Source organism: Lissotriton vulgaris, unplaced genomic scaffold (genome assembly GCF_964263255.1).
Source record: "Lissotriton vulgaris unplaced genomic scaffold, aLisVul1.2 SCAFFOLD_3012, whole genome shotgun sequence".
Taxonomy (NCBI): Eukaryota; Metazoa; Chordata; class Amphibia; order Caudata; family Salamandridae; genus Lissotriton; species Lissotriton vulgaris.
In genome coordinates, this window is record NW_028248930.1 from 38178 (window position 1) to 58386 (window position 20209).

Sequence of the window (20209 nt, forward strand, 5' to 3'; positions counted from 1 at the left end):
TCTTGCAGTGCTGAGGCATGACTGTGTACAACGGATTGCAATTCTTGGATGGACTGGCGTTGGGTGGCAACCGCCTCCGATAACTTGCGATGATCCGCATGTATCTATGTGAAATCTGATGTAACCTTATCTATCCCCGCTTCAAGAGAGGTTTTGGTTTGCGCCAGGGTGGTTCCAATGCGCTCCACCGCCACCAAAATAGAGCCAGGTCCCTCGTCACCTGCCAGGCACTTCAGGTCCGCCCTCAGCTGCACTCCTTACCGCGTGTTGCGGGATTGCCAGCTGCCGTCTGCCAACTCGGCTCGTATCGTCTCTTCCACGCCACATGCCCGGAGGGGGCCCGCACACGGAGAAACGGATTCGCCTCAGCCCCGGGGACCGCAGGTGTGAGGGCAGGAAATTGCGGTAGTCCGCTGCCCGTCGTCTCTGCTCCTCCGGTCCTCCTCACCCAGGCCACTGTATTAGTCTCCGGGCGCGGGCGCAAGGTCCCGCCCGACCCCTCTGAGCGCCACCAGTCACGCGCCACACCTCGTCTGCCGGAAGGTCACTCACCCCCGCACAACAGCTGCTCTCGCCTGGGCTCTGATGGACCGGAGCCCTGGGCAGTCGCCGCCTCCTCCCTGCATGCTCTCCACTGTGCCGTGGCCGGCTCCCGGGCGCTCCGCGACCGCGGGCGATGTTAGCGCCTCCGCCGGTCAGCAGCGGCGCCTCAGTCTCAGCCCCGTATCTCCTCCTCTGCCGCCTGGATTCGGGCCGCTCCACGTCCCGGTGGTCTCGCACCGCTTTCCCACACCAGCTCTATGTATCCTGGCCTGGAACAGAGCATCTCAGCAGGATAATTTAAGGATATTCAGGGCCCCGTGGACGGAGCTCTATCAAGTCGCGTCCGCCATGTTAGCTTGCTAGCCACTCCCCCATGTCTCTGTCTCACTCTTACTAATATTTTGTGGGTGACCAGGTGAACCTTCACTAATGCCTTCCCATAGCAGTCTGCTTAGGATTAGAGGGGCTTGTCTTTCTTGCTCCTTTAGGTCACCCACTGTAGTTGGCGGAGACCCTCCTCGGGGTGGAAATTGGCTCCTGACTGGCAATGTGACTGCCAAAAATGCAGTCGACAGTTGCCAAATCTAAATCCTTCCACTGCAAGGTAATATGTTTGGGAGTGTCCTAGGATATTCCTGTGACTCATGTCTCGAACAGTGTGAGCATTTGTACATTTAAAAACTGTGGTGAAGGCATCAGTTCAGACTCTCTTAGGTTCCCTAAAAACTTTCCCAGGAAGACTTGGGACCTTTTTTAGAGTTTGCCTGAAAGGATACTCTTTCAAAACATGTCAGCTATGTATCCTGTCAGGAGTGTGTGCAATGCAATTGAATATAATGACTTTGTAATACAGCGGCTGGAACATCCACCCCATTTTGACAGAGTATGAAGGTAGCAAGAGGATACAGGATGGAGAGGGGGAGAGGATGTGTCATCACAGCCGTAGCTGCCGACTTTGGAACTGGGGAACCATGTTTGAGTCTTGGTGTGGGCTCAACATCGTGTGACTTTGGGCAAATAACTTAATCTCCCCATGCCTAAAAAAAAGAAGGGAAAAAAATGAATATGACCTTGTTTAATATAACTGTAACACATGTAAAGAACCCCAACATCTTTGGGTCGAGTTTGCTCTATATAAAATAAATTGCCAAAAAACGCCGTTTCCTGGAGTACATACAGCACTCTCTTGCTTGGTATACATGGCCTGAGCAGCAGCTGCCTCTTGTAAAGGATCAAAGAATAATGAACTGCTATATTCTTCCCTGGAGTACAAGTCTCCAGAAATGTGCCAAAGAAATGTTCCACAACCGGCAAAATGTTGATCCTTCCGTCATGGTCTGGATGACTCCATGGCAATGCTGCAGAGTTATCATTGAAATGTTGTGTACATTGCAGAACCAAAAACTATCTCTGCTCGTGACCAATGGGAAGCTGGGTGAGGCCCTTACCATAAGAGAAGACAAGTGCTGACGGTTTCCACAATATTCCCCTGAACCATGCTAGACCCCAAATTGTTTTCAACTCCTCAAGTGTGCCTCGACGCAGCCTCAAAAATTGTTCAATACAAAAAATTTATTTGCTGCACAATTTCCTCAAGAAACCAGTAATTCACAAAGAATTGGAAGTAGCCGATGAGCAAAGGAATTGCAGTATTGACTTTATATCCAGCTCCAGTGAAACGAGGAATTAGAGGCTGACATCTGTTAGGGTGCTGTCAAGTGAGCACTCTTGCTGAGCTGTTCATGGTACCTTCTCATACTCCAGGTTATGCTACACTGGTACTGTCTTCGCAGCACAGGGTGTACTTGCAAAGGGACATCACAACTGCCTAGCTGTGCTGCATGGCCATGTACTTTAGAATCATTGGAAGAGGAGTCCTCATCTCCACCAGCTGGACTATCACTTCCAGATTCCGATCCATGATCTTCGCCTCAAAGTTCTCCTCCACTTAAGGCCTAGGCAGCGTCATCTAATGAGAGGCCATGTCTGTTTCCCAACTAAAACATTTTTCTTCAAATATTGTGTGTTAGGTAGAATGCCCAGGTACTCGTGCAAATCTTTATGCACGGAGGACGCTGATAAGAGTATGTGATGAGCTGAGAATGAGAATACTAAGCAGTGCACATGAGAGTAGGGAACAAAAGTATTAGAGGCAGAAAAATACTAAATGAAGGCAGTGAATTTCAATTGAAAACCAAACCATCGCAGCTCCACTTTCTTTACAGGCTGAACCACAAGAACCTACATGGGAATATATAAAGAAAAAACCTACTTCAACTTGAAATGCGCACACATCAATACGACAAAAATAAATGCAATTAAAATAACAATATTGAAGGAAGCAACAAAGAAAAGTGTATTTATGGTGAGTGATCGGATGGTAAAAACAATTGACCACAAACTCACATGCTTTTGAAATAATATTGCAATTCATGGGCAAAATTCACTGGACACAGGAGTTTGCACACACTTTATATTCAACTGGGCAAAAGATGATGGAAGGCCCTTATGTGCAGAGAAGCCAAATCCATAATGCCCTGAAAGTCAAAAGGTTACTAACCTTACCTTGGATCCTAGGGGCTGTGCGTGGCTGTCTGTGAGCTGATTGTCATCGCGGGCTTACAGCGGCCGCGGCCGCCATCTTGGCTTGGGCTGGATTGGCAAACCACACCCACGCCACTCCCCCCACGCTACTCCTCCATTTAAACGGCCCACATGTGTCAGCGCAGCGGACGAGCGCAGCGGGCGCGATGTAGGCGCGCCGGAGTCACGCCAGAGTCGAGCACGTCTGCGCCCGTCCGCGGCAGGCCGGGGCAGGGGGCACCTCATTATGTCCCTTTACTCACATATTCTTCTTCCCATCTCTGCTCATACTGGAACCCCGGTTCGATTGGACCCTCAGTCACCGACCTCCTGACCCATCTTGGCCTACTCTCTCTCCCCTCCCGCACTCCACCCGCAAGTATATCACGGCTGATCCCCTCGCCCCCCACCCTCCCGCTTATTCCCTCCCCCCCTTCTACCCTCTACACCCCGGCATTTAATACCGCGGCCACGCTCCTGAACACCAGGTCGCGGTCAATCATCAGTACGAGCTATTCGATTACATCGAAAACACATGAACCGGATCTCCTGTTTTTAACGGAGACCTGGTTCAAGGCTGACTCCCTGCCTAACGTTCTAGCTGCACTGCCCCCCTAATATTCTGCCATTCGAGCGGACCGACCGGAGGGCAGAAGAGGCGGCGGAGTGGCCTTGATAGCTCGCACTGACCTCGACTTCCAGATCCTCCTCTTCCCGCCCATTCCTGAAGTAGACTACCTGGTAACCCGGTCGACTTCCCATCAGGCTCCCCTGACTTCTGTTCTTATCTACCGTCCCCCTCATTCCACTCCTTCTTTTGTTTCCAGCCTCCAAGATCTCCTGGCCACACTGATAATAAACAACTCGTCAGTGCTAGTCCTAGGCGACCTCAACTTCTGGCCGAATGACCCTGCTGAAAGCTCCCTCTCTAAGGAGTTCACCGATCTCATGACTAGCCTTAACTTTACACCTCACATTCACAGCCCCACTCACACACAGGGCCACACGTTGGATCAGATCTGGACCTTGAATATCCCCACTACAGCCCCCCTCATTTCCCCTTGTTCCTGGTCTGACCATTCGCTAATTTCATTTTCTCTTGCCCTAGCCCCTGAGACTAAGCCCCCGCTCCCTAAGAACACCTGGGTTAGGAAATGGGGCAAAGCCGATATGCCATCCTTCTGCTCGTCTCTGGCCAAATCCAGCCCTGACCTTTCCGGCCTTACAGCTCCTGCTCAGCTGGCTACCATCTATAACTAGCTGACCCAAGCGGGCAACGAATTTGCCCCCTTAAGGCGAATCACGGTCAAGCGAGCCCACGCTGCCAACCGCTGGTTCACCTCAGACCTTAAGGAGAAGAAACTGGCCGCACGGAGAGCCGAGCGAGCATGGAGAAGAGCGTATTGCCCTGTTCTAAAAGTCACTTACTTATCTGTCCTTAAGATATACAAACAAGGCATTCTTTACGCCAAAACTGAATTCTATTCTAATAGGATTCTGGCAGCGGAGTCTCAATCAAAAGAAATTTTTGCCACTGTGCATGAACTGGCCTCATCTGATAGAGCTACGACTACAATTCCCCCCTCCCAATCCCTCTGCGATTCGCTCAACGATTTCTTCGTTGAAAAGGTCGCAAAGATTAAAACCAACATTCCTTCTCCATCCTCCTCATTTATTAATCCCTCCCCCCCTTCCACCACTTCTAAATTAACCACCATTCCCCTCCTGACCAAAGCCACTCTCCTCCCCTTGCTTCAAGGGGTGAAGTCGGGCTCCCCCCTGGACTTTGCCCCTGCCCATATCCTTAGAGAAATCTTCCTAGCTTGTCCTACCCCGCCCCTCACACTCCTCAACGACTCACTCAGCAATGGGGTTGTCCCTACCCCCCATAAATCCGCGGTCGTCATCCATATCTTAAAAAAGGCCGTCGCCGACCCATCATCCCCTTCTAACTATCGCCCCATCTCTCTCCTGCCTTATTTGGGCAAGGTTTTAGAAACCCATGTAACTAGCACCCTGAGCACCCATGTGGAGACTAATCACTGCCTCTCCCCTTGCCAGGCGGGTTTTCGGCCCCTCCACTCTACGGAGAAGGTGGTGATCTCAGTGATGGACGGACTACGCAAAGGCATCGATACCAACCTCCCGCAGGCCCTCATCCTTTTAGATCTGTCCGCCGCTTTTGACACGGTGGACCACTCCATCCTTCTTACCCGTGTCAGGGCGGCGGGCATAGAGGGCCTGGCCTTCTCGTGGCTCGAGTCTTTCCTGAGCGAGAGGGCTCAGGCGGTCCACCTTGCCGGTTTCACTGCCGCCTCCCGCAAGGTAGTATGTGGTGTCCCCCAGGGCTCTTCACTTTCCCCTCTTTTGTTTAACTTATACATCTACCCCCTCATTTTTATGTTGCAGCAGCTCGAGGTCACAGTGTTTAATTACGCCGACGACCTCCAGCTAATCTTTAACCTTTCCCATTCCCCCTCATCCGCCCAGAATGTCCAAACTGTTATGTTGTTCATCCAGGACTGAATGAACTGCAACCACCTCAAACTCAATCCGGACAAGACAGAGCTGGTCTTGACCAGAGGTGGTTGCAGTCCCTGGTCCCCTTCCCATTGGCCCCCTTCACTTGGTGCTCCCCCACTCCCAGTTCCTAAAGTCAAAACTCTTGGCATTCTTCTTAACTCCCAACTCTCTGTTCACTCTCAGGTTGTTCTGTTGTGTCCTCTTGTTTCTTTTCCCTCAGAACAATCAGGAAGATCTCCCGCTTCTTTTCCCTCCCGGCTCTAAAAATCATCGTGATGGCAATGGTGCTCTCACGCCTTGATTATGGCAACATAATCTATAATGGCGCGCCGGCCTATGCTATTCACCGCCTGCAACTAGTGCAGAACCAGGCTGCTCGCCTGATTCATGGCCTGCCCAAATTCCACCGTGCCACCCCCCTACTGCAGGCAATACACTGGTTGCCTGTGAGAGAGCGAGCCTTATTCAAACTTGGCTGCCTCACCTTCCAGGCCAGAATGGGCACCGCCACTGAGTTCATATGCTCTGCCATCAAGCCCTACATGCCGGGTAGAGAACTCCGTTCCACCCACATGGCACTCCTGACCACTCCACGTTTTGAAAAGAAGAAGGCTGGTGGAACAAAATTTGCTGTCCTTGCCCCAGCATTCTGGAACTCCCTCCCTGTGGGACTTCGCATCTCACCTTCCTACACAGAGTTCCGGAAAAACCTTAAAACCTTACTTTTCTCCCGAGCTTTTGCCGCCTAATCTCCCCTTGCCACTGACGTTGGTCGTAATCTGAAGAGCGCCATGAAACCGCTTGGTAAAAGCGCGCTTAATAAATGTTTTTAAATTCAAATTCAAATAATGACGGACACCATTTTCTCTTGCCTGAGAGGGCCAATTGGGGAGGGCCTACGCCCAATATACCCCTTTCTTCCTGGGAAGGGAAGATAGTTAAAATTGAATTGCCCGTTTGATTATGGGGCAGGCCACCCCTCAAAAAATTACCTTGGTGGTCTAGTGGATGCTTCCTACTTGGAGACCGCGGTCCTGCTGTGATCCCTAGGCAAGAACCCTTCTTTCTCGAGGGGCACCATTGGAAAAGGGAGACTCTCCCCTTCCCAGTGATGCCTCTCTTGCCTTTAGTTTCACCCAGGGAGCTGTACAAAACCGACTGGTGCACAAATGTAAGACAAATATCTGCCTCCCTTTAACTTCCCTTTAGGGAGTGGGGGGACAGTGTGGAGAACTGGGACACCATTGTCCTGCCTCACATTCTCACAGAAGGAACAATGGTTGGCATTCAGTTACTCTCAATGGGGGTAGGCAGCTCTCAAGCTGGGGGAGGCTGACGCACCTTAAAAAAAATAGCTTGTGGTCTACTGGAGGATCCTGCTCAATGATAAGACCACCACCCCCCCCCCCCCTCCCCCCCAAGCGGGAAATGTTCCTAGAGGGTCACCATTGAAGAGGAGAGACTGTCCCCTTTCCAGTGGTGTCTGTCTTGCCTTTAGTTTTACCTGAGTCGCCCTGCACCCCACACAAGAAGACCATCTGTGGTGGTTTAGTGAAAGATTTCTGCTTGAAGATCATGGGCCAGGCTGCAATCCCTGAGCAGGAATCTTCAGGAAGAGGAACGTCTCCTTTCCATCGGTGCCTCTTCTATGCAGTGGGCTGTCTGGAGGGTAGGGGAGGAGATATGCCCCCCAATGTGTACCACGCAACTTACCAGTCTCTAGTAGCCGCATTGTGTGAAGCAATGATGTTGTCCATATGCATTATCAATCCTGCATGGGAGGGGTCAGGGGCTGATGCAAAGTGCTTCCATGTCATTCCCTGATGGGGGCCTTAATGGGGTGACCCTCCTGACTGTTCTCGCAGGATGAGATGCTCACATCCTCCATACTGGTGAGGTAGTACAAAGGATGTGAACATCTCATCCTCCACATCAAAGGAGTTAATCATGAACCTTGACTCTGGAGAGATTCTACAGTACTCAGGTTTCTCAAGAGTGGTCTAGGAGTGCCTGATTAGATTACCTATATTGTCCAAAAGCGGCAAACAATATTCAATTTAAGTGAGGTAAATACATTTCTAAAATCTACAGAGCATAGTGCCCCAATTAAAGTTAGACACCAGCATCCAGATGTAAAGCAAAAGAGGACATGCTGTTAGGGGAGAACATGATCAAAAATAATGGATTGGAGGGTGCACATAGAAGCAACTTGTCTCAAGAAATGCTAGTTTCTGATTTGTACAGATAAACTGCGTACCCCACACATACTTTACAGTGGGTAAACTTTATGGAATGTATCCCAGTGCCTTTTATGGATCTCGACTCGTTGGCTAAGGCCTTCGAGGATAAGATCGCGACTATTTTGTGTAAATTGAGCACCCTGGCACCCGTGGTTGCATCACCATCGGAGGCCGGGAAAGCCCAGTTGTATAGTTTTCCTCTTCCTTCTTTCGTGGAATTCTGTGCTCTAGCGGATGGAGTATCTTCAGGCTCTCCCCTTGATGCGCTTCCGCACAAATTTTGGAAGCTGTTCAGGGATGAGCTCTTTCCTCCCCTCCACGCAATCTGTTGCCAGTCCCTTGGCTCTGCCCAGGTCCCGGATAGCTGGAAGCTTGCGGTAGTTTCTCCGCTGCTGAAGAAGGAATCGCTGGACCCCTTGTGTCCAGCAAATTACAGACCTATCTCATTGCTCCCTTTTCCGATCAAAATCTTGGAAAAACTGGTTACAAAACATCTGTCCAGTTTTCTGGAGACTAATGATTGTCTGGATGGGGCGCAGTTTGGTTTTAGACCAACCCATGGAACTGAATCAGCTCTGGTGACTGTCTTGAATGACCTCCGTTTGCGTGCCGACCAAGGTCGAGCAGCATTTTTAGTGCTGCTCGACATGTCGGCAGCGTTCGACACGGTCAGCCATGCCATCTTGATCAGGAGATTGGAGGAGGCCGGAGTGTCGGGCTTGGCCCTGGACTGGCTGGTCTCATACCTTGCCAACAGACATCAGGTGGTTGCCCTGCCTCCCTTTAAGTCTACCATCAAAAGGGTTGGGCAGGGCGTACCTCAGGGTTCGGCCGTCAGTCCCATTCTTTTTAACCTCTACCTCCGCCCCCTGGTCAAGCTAATTAAATCTTTTGGCATTGCAGTCACCAATTACGCGGATGACACACAACTTATCTTCTCTTTTGAGGGTAAGAATGCAGTGTCATAGGAGACCTTTTATCACTGTATGGTCACAACGGCGGAATGGCTGGGCAACAACTCTTTACAGTTCAGCAGCTCTAAAACCGAGGTGCTGCACAGCTCGGCAGACCGTATCCCTCGACCTTTACCACAAGATTTTTGGCCCTCTTCCTTTCGGGGCACAGTAGCGGCGGAAGACTCAGTTCGAAACCTGGGAGTGACAATGGAACCCAATTTACAACTGGATGGTTTCGTAAACAAAACAGTGTCCACCTGTATGGTGCTGCTGGGCACCCTGCGGAAGGTCCTTCCCCTGCTCCCGGCCCATGCCAGACCAGAAGTAGTGAGTAGTATCATCTTAAGCAGACTTGATTATTGCAACGCACTGCTTCTGGGGGCACCCGTCACCTTGTTGAGCAAACTGCAGCGGGTGTAGAATCTTGCCGCTTAGTTGGCACTCTCCCGCCGGCGCCTCGACTCTTCTTCAGCAGCACTCAAGGATCTTCATTGGCTGCCTATTTCCCAACGTGTTGAATTTAAAGCTCTGTGTTTGGTTTTTCGGGCTTTTCAAGGTCTGGGACCGATTTCTTTGCAGGAGTTGTTCTCCTGGTGCACCCCTACTAGATCTCTTCGCTCCGCCTCAGCCTACCTAGTGGTAGTTCCCAAGATCCGGAGGATACGGATGGGTGGCACTTCTTTTGGCTACACAGCATCCAGGCTATGGAATGCATTGCCATTGTCTCTTAGAAGCTCGGGAGATCTTTCCTCTTTTAAAAAGGGACTAAAAACTCACCTCTTCCCAAGGATATTGTAGTTGGTTGTTAAAGTAATGTTTGTGTTCAGGCCTTGAAAGATCACAGCGCCAGGATACCCGTTGGGTGACAGTTGAGCTTTACAAATGTGCCATACCTACATACATACATACATGGATGTGGTACCACTAGACCAAAATGCCTTTTTCTGGTGTGGGAGTGAGTTAATAAACATATGTAACTACCTATATTAGGGAGCTTACTTGTGCAGGATGACTTTCTTTTGCCTCAGTTGTACCCGCTGCAGCTGATCCCCACAACTTTAATAAGCAGACTATCTGGAACACTCACTCTCAAGAAGAATAAACAAAATGCCAAGGAATGATTGCAGTCAAAATTTCCAGCACTGATCTTCAGTCCTGAACACATAAACATCAACAGATTTAGTAGAGGTGTTACTGTATCCTGCAGATAGTAGACTTCTGTAGAACAATGAGTAGGTAAATTAGTTGGAAACAGCAAGGTTAAAGAGGTTGATGATTATCCAGAGACTAAATGCTATGCTGTCAGGCCTAATACTAAGCCACCCAAGTCATGTGGTACTAGTATAACGTTTCTTCTGTCAGATGTGAATGTTGAATGTTTAATAAGAACTTTGCATTGTTAGTTGTGGACATTGTCCTTTTTGCCTAATGTGCTTAAAGTGCACCTTTTGTCAACAAAATACCGCTCTATGAAGTAGCCATTAAACCCTATACAATTTTGAGTAATCTTACTGGCCCAGTGCATTTCTCCATATCTTGATTACAAATCCCACACTAACATTCAGGAAAAACACTGGGTCAAAAACATTTAGGAGCCGATTCCGATTTCACTGGGAGAAGGCTCTGTCCGACTCTGATCCGGAGGGCTTCCCGACCGACTGGTGCTCCGGGGCTCCGGGCGCCCGAGTACGATGCGAACAAGCGCTGACGGACACGGGTCGCTCGGAGCCCCATTGAAGTCAATGGGAGCCTGTTGTACGACACGTACATAGGCTCCCATTGAGGAAAAAGGTAGATTGCGCATAAGAGCCCCCCCTGTAGTGGGGACGCGTCTGTGCCACCCGCACTGTACATGCATTTGTAGGGGGACCCTTGGGTCCCCCCCTGTGATCGACTGGTAAGGCGGGGGTGCGATGTGGACCCCTGAAGTCCGCTTCCCGGAGCATTTACACGTCGGAACTGCTGACTCGATCCGGCTGTCCGAATCGTGCATCATACTGGCTCAGTCGGAAATCGCCTCTATTGCACAGCACGGTTTGCTTACAAAAGAGCCGCTCAGACCCAGAAACGAGTCGGTCAGCGATTTCACGCTTCACGCATCATAATTGCTCGCTCGTACAGCTGTACGAGTCATTCGGAAAACCCCCTACAGCTCGTACTTTTTCCAGCCGGATCGCATTCGGAGCCCTTCCGGGCGAGATCGGAATCAGCCCCTAAGGGTTTAATTTTTTTCATGCTTACAGTTTTGCTGATTCGATCATTGTTTGTACTCATGACAGTTTTTTTTACTGTGTTTTATGGAACACCGATGTTATTATGTGTAATATAATTGGGCCATCTGGGTAGGTGGAGTGAAGCCTTTTCCTAGTGTGTATGTGTAACCCAAGTACGAATGAACTTAGTACCAACGAACAGTCAATGAGAAGCCCCGGCCCTTGCAAGTGCTTAAAGTACCAAAATTCCAAATATGCACCAGCTTGCAAATATCACACCTGCTAAACTTCGTAAGGCCTTCAAATTCTGGGCCCGAGTAAACTAAGTACGAATGAACTTAGTACCAATGAATAGTCGATGAAGCAGCCCCGGCCATGGAAGTACATCACATTAGAGTTGCTGTATTATTTTTCAGTTCCATAAACCGTATGTCAAAATGGACCATGATAAGCCCGGTATCCGTAACAGTCCAAAAAATGCCAAATGTATGTTTTGCTGTTACATCACTATTGTTCGTACTCATTACTTTTTTTTTACTGTGTTTTGTGGAACGCTGGTACGCTGGTGTTATTTTGTGTAATGTCATGGGGCCATCTGGGTAGGTTGAGTGAAGCCTTTTCCTTGTATGTGTAAAAGGTCAGCCTAACTACAAGGACCCTGTAATCTTTGGTTTTATCACTGAATGTCTGATTTTCTTTTTTTCCTTCAACTGGGGCTTAAATCCACGGACTGTCCGCTGATTATTAGTTTGGGCGGGGAAAAAAATACATAACTTTCAGCTCATAAGCAATCCCTCAGGGACCCCTCTATCTGTTCTCAGGGGTCAAGATATCTGTAGCCTGACACCTTATATATGTTTCACACTGTATTTCCCCCACACCCGTCCAATGCAACAAACAAAATGGCGACCACAACTTTTCTGTGAAGGTGCTGGCAGCCAATTATTTTTTTGCTTTGACGGGTGTATGGATCTGCGGAGGATCCCCTGAGGATCCGCGTCCCTATATATATAAATTTGGTTTTGGTTAATATCTCTAAACTACTGAAAGGATTTACACCAAATCATAAAAAGGGTGATCTGTGGTAGAAAATCTATCTTTCTGCCAAATTGAGTGTCATTCCGTCCAGCGCTTTGGCCTGTAGTCGTGTTCAAACTCCTACGGTAATTAACATGGGGAAAATGCGTTTTGGGACCCCCTTTTTCTCTGCCCACACTTAACAGATCACCAGGAAATTTCCAGATAGCAGCTGAGGGGAGCATCTACATTTTTGGAAAAATTCAATGAAAGACTTGTCAACCAGCACACAAGAAATAGGCAACTGAAAAAACGCTTTTTAATAGAAATTAGGTCCTAACTATAACTACCTACTGGCAAGCACCAGTAGGGTATAGATACTCATTCTCTCTCTCGCTCTCCCTCTCACACTCTCTCCCCCTCGCCCTCTCTCCTTTTGAGTTTTCTCCTTTATGCCTAAAGAGGGAAGTCCCTTGTTGTCCAAATTGTGGTGTCTTGATTGAAGGAATATTTAGTATTTACTTTTCTCACTCATTAGCAAGCTACTTCGAAAGGTGAAGCCTAATGTGAAAATGCTATGAGTGATAAATACCTTTATCCTAGAAAGTGAGTTGGGGGTACCACAGTGACATTTGTCATGCATTGTAACAGGTTTGGTCTGATTCTCCAGTTGTAAAGCTATACATTCACTGTTGTCTGTGGCCTGATCTATTAAGAAACATTGTTCTCCTTTGCCTAGCCTCGAACACCTCCTCAACGCTTAAACAGGAGGGTAGTTCCCAGACATCAGCAAGCATAATCTACAGGAAACGCTCCAGCGAACCCTCCGATAATTCTGGGAACTGGTTTGCTCCGTCGGACAACAGCTTCCAGTTTAGTTTTTCTGCTTACGAGGAAGATCAAGAAAACATTTCTGGTAACTTTGACAAAGTTCTGTCAGAAGGAAATAGTGATGGGAAGGGGAGTGCTTGTGCAGAAAGCTCTTCATATCTGAAAGAGGGTGTAACTTCCGCCATGAACTGGCCTAAAGTTGACAATTCTAGAACAGAGTTTAGTTTTAATTTCTTAGTTCAAGAAGACGCTGAGTTCCATGACAAAGACCTTGAGGCACAGAATGTTAAGTCAAGCGGGTTGTTGTTGACTGAACAAGAAGGAACTTTGCCACAGAATGATGCCTGTGAAGATCAAATATACACTGAAAAGAAGAAAGAAATTTCAGTGCCAGAAATGATTAGCACTGCTTCACAAAAGGAAAAGCAACCAGCAAAAACAACTGAAGGAGTCCCCAAAAAGAAAAAAAAGAAACCTGTTTCTAGTAAAAAGGAATTAGGAGGAACAGAAACCAAAACGGAGAGCCATGAATCAGCCATACGAAGTGCGAGCAAATTGGAACACCAGTGTGAAGAAGCCAAAGGGGTAAGCAACTAGGATTTCCAGTGAAGGTAATTTGTATTAAATACTGGCACATAAGAGGATTTGACCTTCATTGTGGTTGGGAGAGCATTGTAAAGTCCAATTGGGAATGTCTTGGTTTCTGTAAAATGAACATCACTTGAACCATTTCAGGTTTCCACTCCTTTCAAATTCAAGAGCAATGTCTTGACGACAGATAGAAGAGCCCTCTACTGAGCGGGGTAGTAGGTCGGCTAAAGAGGACTAGGAGCTGTTCTCTTTGAACAAATAATACATTGATACATGATTGTAGTCTATCATTTATGCATGCACTTTGGAGATCTGCAGGTGCTTGAGACTCAGCATAATTTTATAGTATTTGTTCTACCCATTAGTATTTTTGTTACTGCAGAAAACCCTGATTTTAGAAAGTCATGTTTTGTTTCAAGGTTTCAATAAGAGAAGTGTGAGAGAGGCCCTATATTTGCAAGTGATTCTCATCTGAAGCGATATATAGTTTGGATTTGAAGCTGGAGGGAAATTGTGTATAGGCAACTATGGGATGTTCTAATGGAACTGCAGTGGGTACAGCATATCTTCTTTGATCATTGACCACATCCCTTATCAAAACACAAAGGCTTTTTGATAGTTTATTGTATTAAAGTTGTCTTAGATTTACAACCTCCCTAATTACATTTTATAAAATAGTTCCTAAAATCAAGAATATTCAAGTATAGTAGAGTATGGCCTTCGCCACAGAGGCAGTTTGTTACCTATGACATTTTAAATACATAAAACATTTAGCAGCTTACAGCTGCTTAGTGAGGCAATTGGTGTTATTAGCACCTTACTACTAGTAGTATATTTGGCTTGGTAGAAAGAGTGTGAATTGTGTGTTTTAGATTATTACAGAAGGTGAAGCAATTTGAAATTCTTTTTAAAGACTCTGGGATCTGGTTTCATAGTTGAGAACTAGATGAGAGAAGGCGTGTTTTGTGGTCTTGATTTTCTTCATTTTAGGGAACCGCCGCTGACCATCCTAATCTTTCTTTTGTTAGTTTATGTATTTCTGTGGTGTGTACTTTTTATGCAGGTAGCAGTGGATCCCAGTATGTACTACTTTGTGTGTTGTGAACAGGGTCACTAGAATGATGTGGCAGAGGTGGACCAATTGATGTGTCACAATATGGTGTACACCTAGCCAATACAGGCCTGGAAGCCCCATTATTACTTCAACATCAAAATGTGATATAACCTTTCATAAGTCAAGGACCTCCAAAATCTACAGTAAATGGGAAGTACCTAACTGAGCTGAAGGGGGTACCCAGTATTACAGCAGATGACTCTGCTAATTCTAACACTTGGTCTCTTGAGTGTGTCATCCAAAATTATTCAGCGTTCTAGAAAATGTGTGCATCACTGCCGGGCACCAAATGATATGTTTTCTATATTGGTCTAGAATTGCAGAGTTTAGTTTTCTAGCCCCCCCCCCAAGCAGTTAGGGTTTTCTAGACCCCCTAGCACTTAGAGCTCAGTCAACATGCCAACCTGGGACAGTAGACCGATTTCACTGCAGGCCCCCACAACCCACTGAGCAATATTTAAGGTGAGATGTGTTTCAGGTAATGATCAACCCCATGAGACATGTCGGAGATAGTTTATGGAACCCCAGCCCCTCCTTTTATTAAGGAATAATATACTCAAGAACACTAGAAATTGAGGAATGCATTTAAAATACGTATTTTAAAATAAAAAAATCCATTTAGTGCACACAATATGAACTGTGAACAAGATAAAGTATTCTAACAGGATTGTCTTTGTAGATTTATATTAATGCTACTCCTGTTCTGCTACTAGACACTAAGTTAATTCTAATTAAGGGTAACTACCTTTGACTATCTCGGGGTCACAATTAATGAAAATCTTACGTGAGGCCCCCAGCAGATTAAGTCACAGTTAAAATTGGCTCAACTCTCGGGTGGTATTCTTAAACTATCTAATAAGTCCACAATTAAACCTCTGAGGCCCTCATTGGAGGTCTACAAGGCACAAGCTAGGGGTGCCATTATGTATGGAGGCGAACTTTGGGGTTATTCCGTCAGGTCCGAAATCACCAGGACAAAAAATAAATTCTTAAGAGGGTTACTAGCACTACCGTCCAGTACCCCACTCTTCCCCCCTCTTCCCCCTAAGGTTTGACCTGGGAATTAGACCGTTCAATGAAGAGTTAGCACTAAAACCCCTGAGATTTTGGCGCAGGCTCTGGGTTACCCCGCAGCTGTTACAATATAGGAAGAACTCAAGGAGATTCTGACCTTTACAGGTTCGGGGAACATTCCCTGGCTTTCTAACATAAGGAAAGAACTTATAAGGGTAGAAATCTCTGATTTATGGTCTCACCCAGATCGGGGCTGTAACAAACTCTCACGTACCCAGCTCACGAACATATTTTGTGTCGATAGACTTAATGCTGCACAACCCAATTCACAAATTGGCTCTACAACAGCCTCTTTCCTGCTGGTGAAAGATTTTTACCTATTCGAGCAATTCTTTGATGACATTTATCCTCTTTTAGCAAAAAAACTATATGTCCAATGGAGGCATGGTGTTTTACCACTGCGAGCTGTTACCAGTAGGTGGTCACCTTCTGCCCCGAAAAACTGCCCAGCGTGCAAATATGATATTGAAACTGAGCTCCACGTGTTGTTTTTCTGTTCTGGATATCATAAGGCCAGGAAGCACTGGCTTGCTCGTCTATGCAAAAATCTAGGCTTCCGACAATGCATGCAGGCATTTAGAATACTAAAAACTGACACAACTGGTCCGATTGTATTTGCTGTTTCAAAATTCTTGGTTGCCATGTGGCACAAGCGCAGATTATTAATTGCACCAACCTAAGCCTGGTCTTCTAGCCCGTGGCCACATATTGTCTTTCTTACTTGTTCTTAAATTGTCATATGAAATGTATTTATTGTTTTAACAATTTTAATTGTGTTTAATACTGATGAAACTCGGCCAATCGCCTCTGTGGTAAAACTTTGCTGAAACTGTTTTCTCTACAATGAAATTATATTGTCATCTATTTTGCATTGTTTTTATACACCATTGTTCTCTTTTATGGCATAATGCCGAAATAAAGATCTTTTGATTGATTGAATTCAAGCATACAGAAAATAAAAAAAATCTGAGTTTCAGAGATGATTCACACAGGCATCTGTATGTATGTGATATTTTATTGTGCTAACCTATGCCAAAGGCAGGAGAGTGCTGTACAAGGTCAGAGACCAGCATAGAGCCAACAAGGGATTGGAGAGGTAGCTGGTTTGTGGATGGTTAAAACATTGGGACGTAGTGTTCTTTAAAAAGGTGCGTCCTCAACTCTTTTCTAAATTGAAGCAACATTGAGGCACTCCTATTGGATACTGGGATGTTGTTCTGGTTCGTAGGGCCACTGACTTATTTTCTTCTTTCTTACGCTTCTTAGTCTGCAGTCTAATGGTGTTCTGGCTGTGTGTGCAGAGAACCACCAGAGATGGCGAGCTTGCCTGAAGACGGGCGTGGGTGCTAATTGTGTCAGCTTTGTAAATAATTTAGCTGGTCGTGAAGATGGTTGCGGGCCAGCAAGTGGAGCCAATGGAGTTCTGTCACGATGGAGGTGATGTGATAATATTTTTTCAGGCCATGGATGAAATGTACTGGGCCATGTAAGATGCCCTTATTGGTCACCAGTATGAGACCTGGAGGCCAGAGACCAGGTTGTTACCACCACCCAAATGCAAGATTATGAGATCTTGAGCCCTAGTTCTGAAGTCGATTTCTGGAAGAAATGGTTTCACTTACTATAGAAGAGAGAGTGGGTACCAGGTCTTTTTTGATACTCCGGCAATGTGTTCCTTGAGTGTGAGGTTGGTGTCCAGGGGGAATCCAGGCGACCTGGGATTTGGTGAAAGTTGGGGTTCAAAACGTTCAAGGTTTATGTAAGTGAGCCATTCGTATACTGTTTTTTTTTTGTTGTTCTTTGTAAATAAAAAGAATTCTGTTGTGGTTGGGTTGAGCTTTAGGTTGGTGCTGGATTCCTAGGTATGGATGTCTGAAACAGAGGAGACTTTCAAGTAGACTTGTTTATCATCTACTTATTGGCAAATCCTGATGCTGTCATCTGTGAGTAGAGTAGTGGCTCCAGGTAGAGGATGAAGATGATAGATGACATTATGGAACAAAGGGGGACTCTACAGGTGGCAGGGATCTTTTTGAAAATAACTGTCAATATTCTCTTCAGTGTGTTCGCAGTGTATACCTGCTAACATTTAAAAGATTCACTTTGTCTGAGACAAGAGGTGAGGCCTTGGTGGGGCTTGGTCTGGGCTGGTCATCAGTGCCTGAGCAACCATGGGGGCAATGGAAAATCAGGGGGTCACAGAGAGGTGTGTTTGGTACTAGAGTTTGTCGGGGCCTTAGCAGCCTCTCTCACCTTCCTCAAATACACAAAGCTGTCTTAAGCCACCTCCCATGTCCTGGGAAGGGTGCTTCAGTAGCCCTAATGGACTTCAAAGGGTGCCTTGCACAGATGAGCTGGGAAGGTACTTGGGGATTTCCAGTTCAACTTTCAGTTCACTGTATGTTATCGACAATTCATGGAATGACTTTATGAAAAGTGCTGATATTGTGTGACCTACCGTAGCATTATGTGAAATTGCAGGTCTGATAGTGTTCAAATAACCTGTGCACAAAGACAATCGCTCTAGACAACAAAAAGTTTAAGCTGAGTTTAAAGACGAGTGAGGGAGTTGTCAAAACCATCACAATAAAAAGTGTGAAATAATGCTAAAGGATTTCATGTAACCAGTCTACAGGTTTCAGCTCATACACATCCAGACAAGGGTTGTTTTTCTGCATGCAAAAAAAGAGAGAGAGGTGGTCAGATGAGTGTGCTTCCTTAAAACAGACCTCTTTTTGTTCAGGTTTGCCGGAGTGCCTTTGGAAAATGAAGCTGCTCTATTGCACCATCTCATTCTGAGCTGCTCATGTGCAGCGCAAAGCCGTTCTGAAGGATAATTCTAACTGCAGATTCCTCACTGCACCAGACTGGATCCGGAGTTTTTTGTAGCAGTGCTCCCATGCACTGCTATGTGCCGTCGTGCACATCCTTGCTAGATCCATTCCACCTCGGAATGATGGAGTGGAGCTGCCTATAATTGCCAAAACTGACTGCAGTTCCTTTTTTTCTGCACTTTCTGACACGGATCTGAAGCTCCACTCCATCCTGTCAGTGTCCAAAACGTTTCCACAGTGTGCAAGGGAACAATGTCCGGACCGAAAACGACATGATTCAAGCTGTGACTGAGGGAAGCAAATATTGGTCACGGACCCGCAGGAGTTGTGCCTATAGTGTCTGGGTCAAAGTTGTGTGATAATTGTGCAATACTGCACCCAGAGCCGATTTGAGACTAGAAGGTGGAGTTGAATATCGCCAAACTCCAGAAGTTGCAACTTTTGAGCAGATCCTACTCCCTTTTGCAGTCCTAGTTACGTGGCTGTTCCCGTTCGAAGTCTGCAGTAAGCCCAGCACAAGCAAAGTGGGACTTGACCATCATCCCAACAATCTGTACCCAAATCATCATTTCTATATCTGATCTGCCCCTGGTAGCAGATAAGTTCCAACTTTGTATGATCGGTGTCAGCGCAGAGATGGAGAATTGCTCAAAATGATATGCCGAAGATTCTGGTCTTTGGGGCACAGCATTCAGTGTGGTCAGAGCTCTGGTAGCCTGAGACATGTGAGTCTTTACCTACTCCAGTGGCCTCTACAAAAAACCTAGGGGTTATTTTTGACTATACTCTTACCTTTGACATCCAGACCAGTAGGACTGTGAGTTCCAGCTGAGTCATCATCCAAATTCTGGAAAAGATCTTCACACTTACTCCTTTTGAACTCAGAGTAGCAGTGGTCATTGCTCTAATTACATGGCACCTAGACTATTGCAAACGCTCTATACTTAAACATCAATAAGTCCTGGTCCTAAATCTTTCCAAACACCTCTCAGTAAGGGCGCCAGAGAGACCATGGCAAGATGGCCGCACTTTAGTGTAGCTCTACCAGTTGGATAAAAAAAATCCATCAGTAATCCTGACATCCTTGTATACTGAAGCTGAAAATATACTGCCTGGGAGCCTCATAGAGACGGGGAGTAAAATAGGAGAAATATTGCGTGGAATCACCCTGCAGCGGCAGAGTAAGGCCTGCATACCACGAGGAGTGAACTAGAGGCCAGGCCTGCCGACTGTGTGCAACGATATCCTGGAACCTGCCTGAACTGGTGTTCGGAGATTCTGACCCGATTCCAGTTCCGTGAGAGAAAGGTCCGCGTTCTGTGGAGGTCCTGCTGGTCCGCGTTCTGTGGAGTGCACAGCCGACGTGGTAGGAGGGGAGTCAGCGTAGTGAAGGAGGCTGTCACGGGGGCTGCTCTGGTAGGATTGACGTGTGCTACGATGGAGTGCCCGTTGCTGCGCTGAGGCTTGCCTGCCTGGGGAGCTGGGGGCCTGGCGAGGCAGCCTCTGAAGGAAATCGACCACTGGAGCGGCAGTGAAAACTGGCTGCAGAGGCTGGGAGAAAGCTAAACGGAGGACGTGACAGGCAGCGACCCAGAAGCTCTGCTTGCTACAGACAGCCTAACAGTGAGTATAAGTGCTGTTTAGGCCTTGACCGGCTGTGCGCTTACAGAAGCAGTTGGGGGCAACAAGC

At 47.0% G+C, this 20209-nt stretch overlaps 1 protein-coding gene across 1 annotated transcript in view; it reads left to right on the forward strand.

Annotated features, from left to right (window-relative positions):
* The window catches only part of CUNH8orf33 (chromosome unknown C8orf33 homolog), a 141509-nt gene that overhangs the window by 31912 nt on the left and 89388 nt on the right, over positions 1 to 20209 (forward strand). Inside the window, exon 4 of the mRNA XM_086950212.1 lies at positions 12815 to 13491. Coding sequence (XP_086806338.1) covers positions 12815 to 13491 — 677 coding nt within the window. The remainder of the gene's footprint in view (positions 1 to 12814; positions 13492 to 20209) is intronic.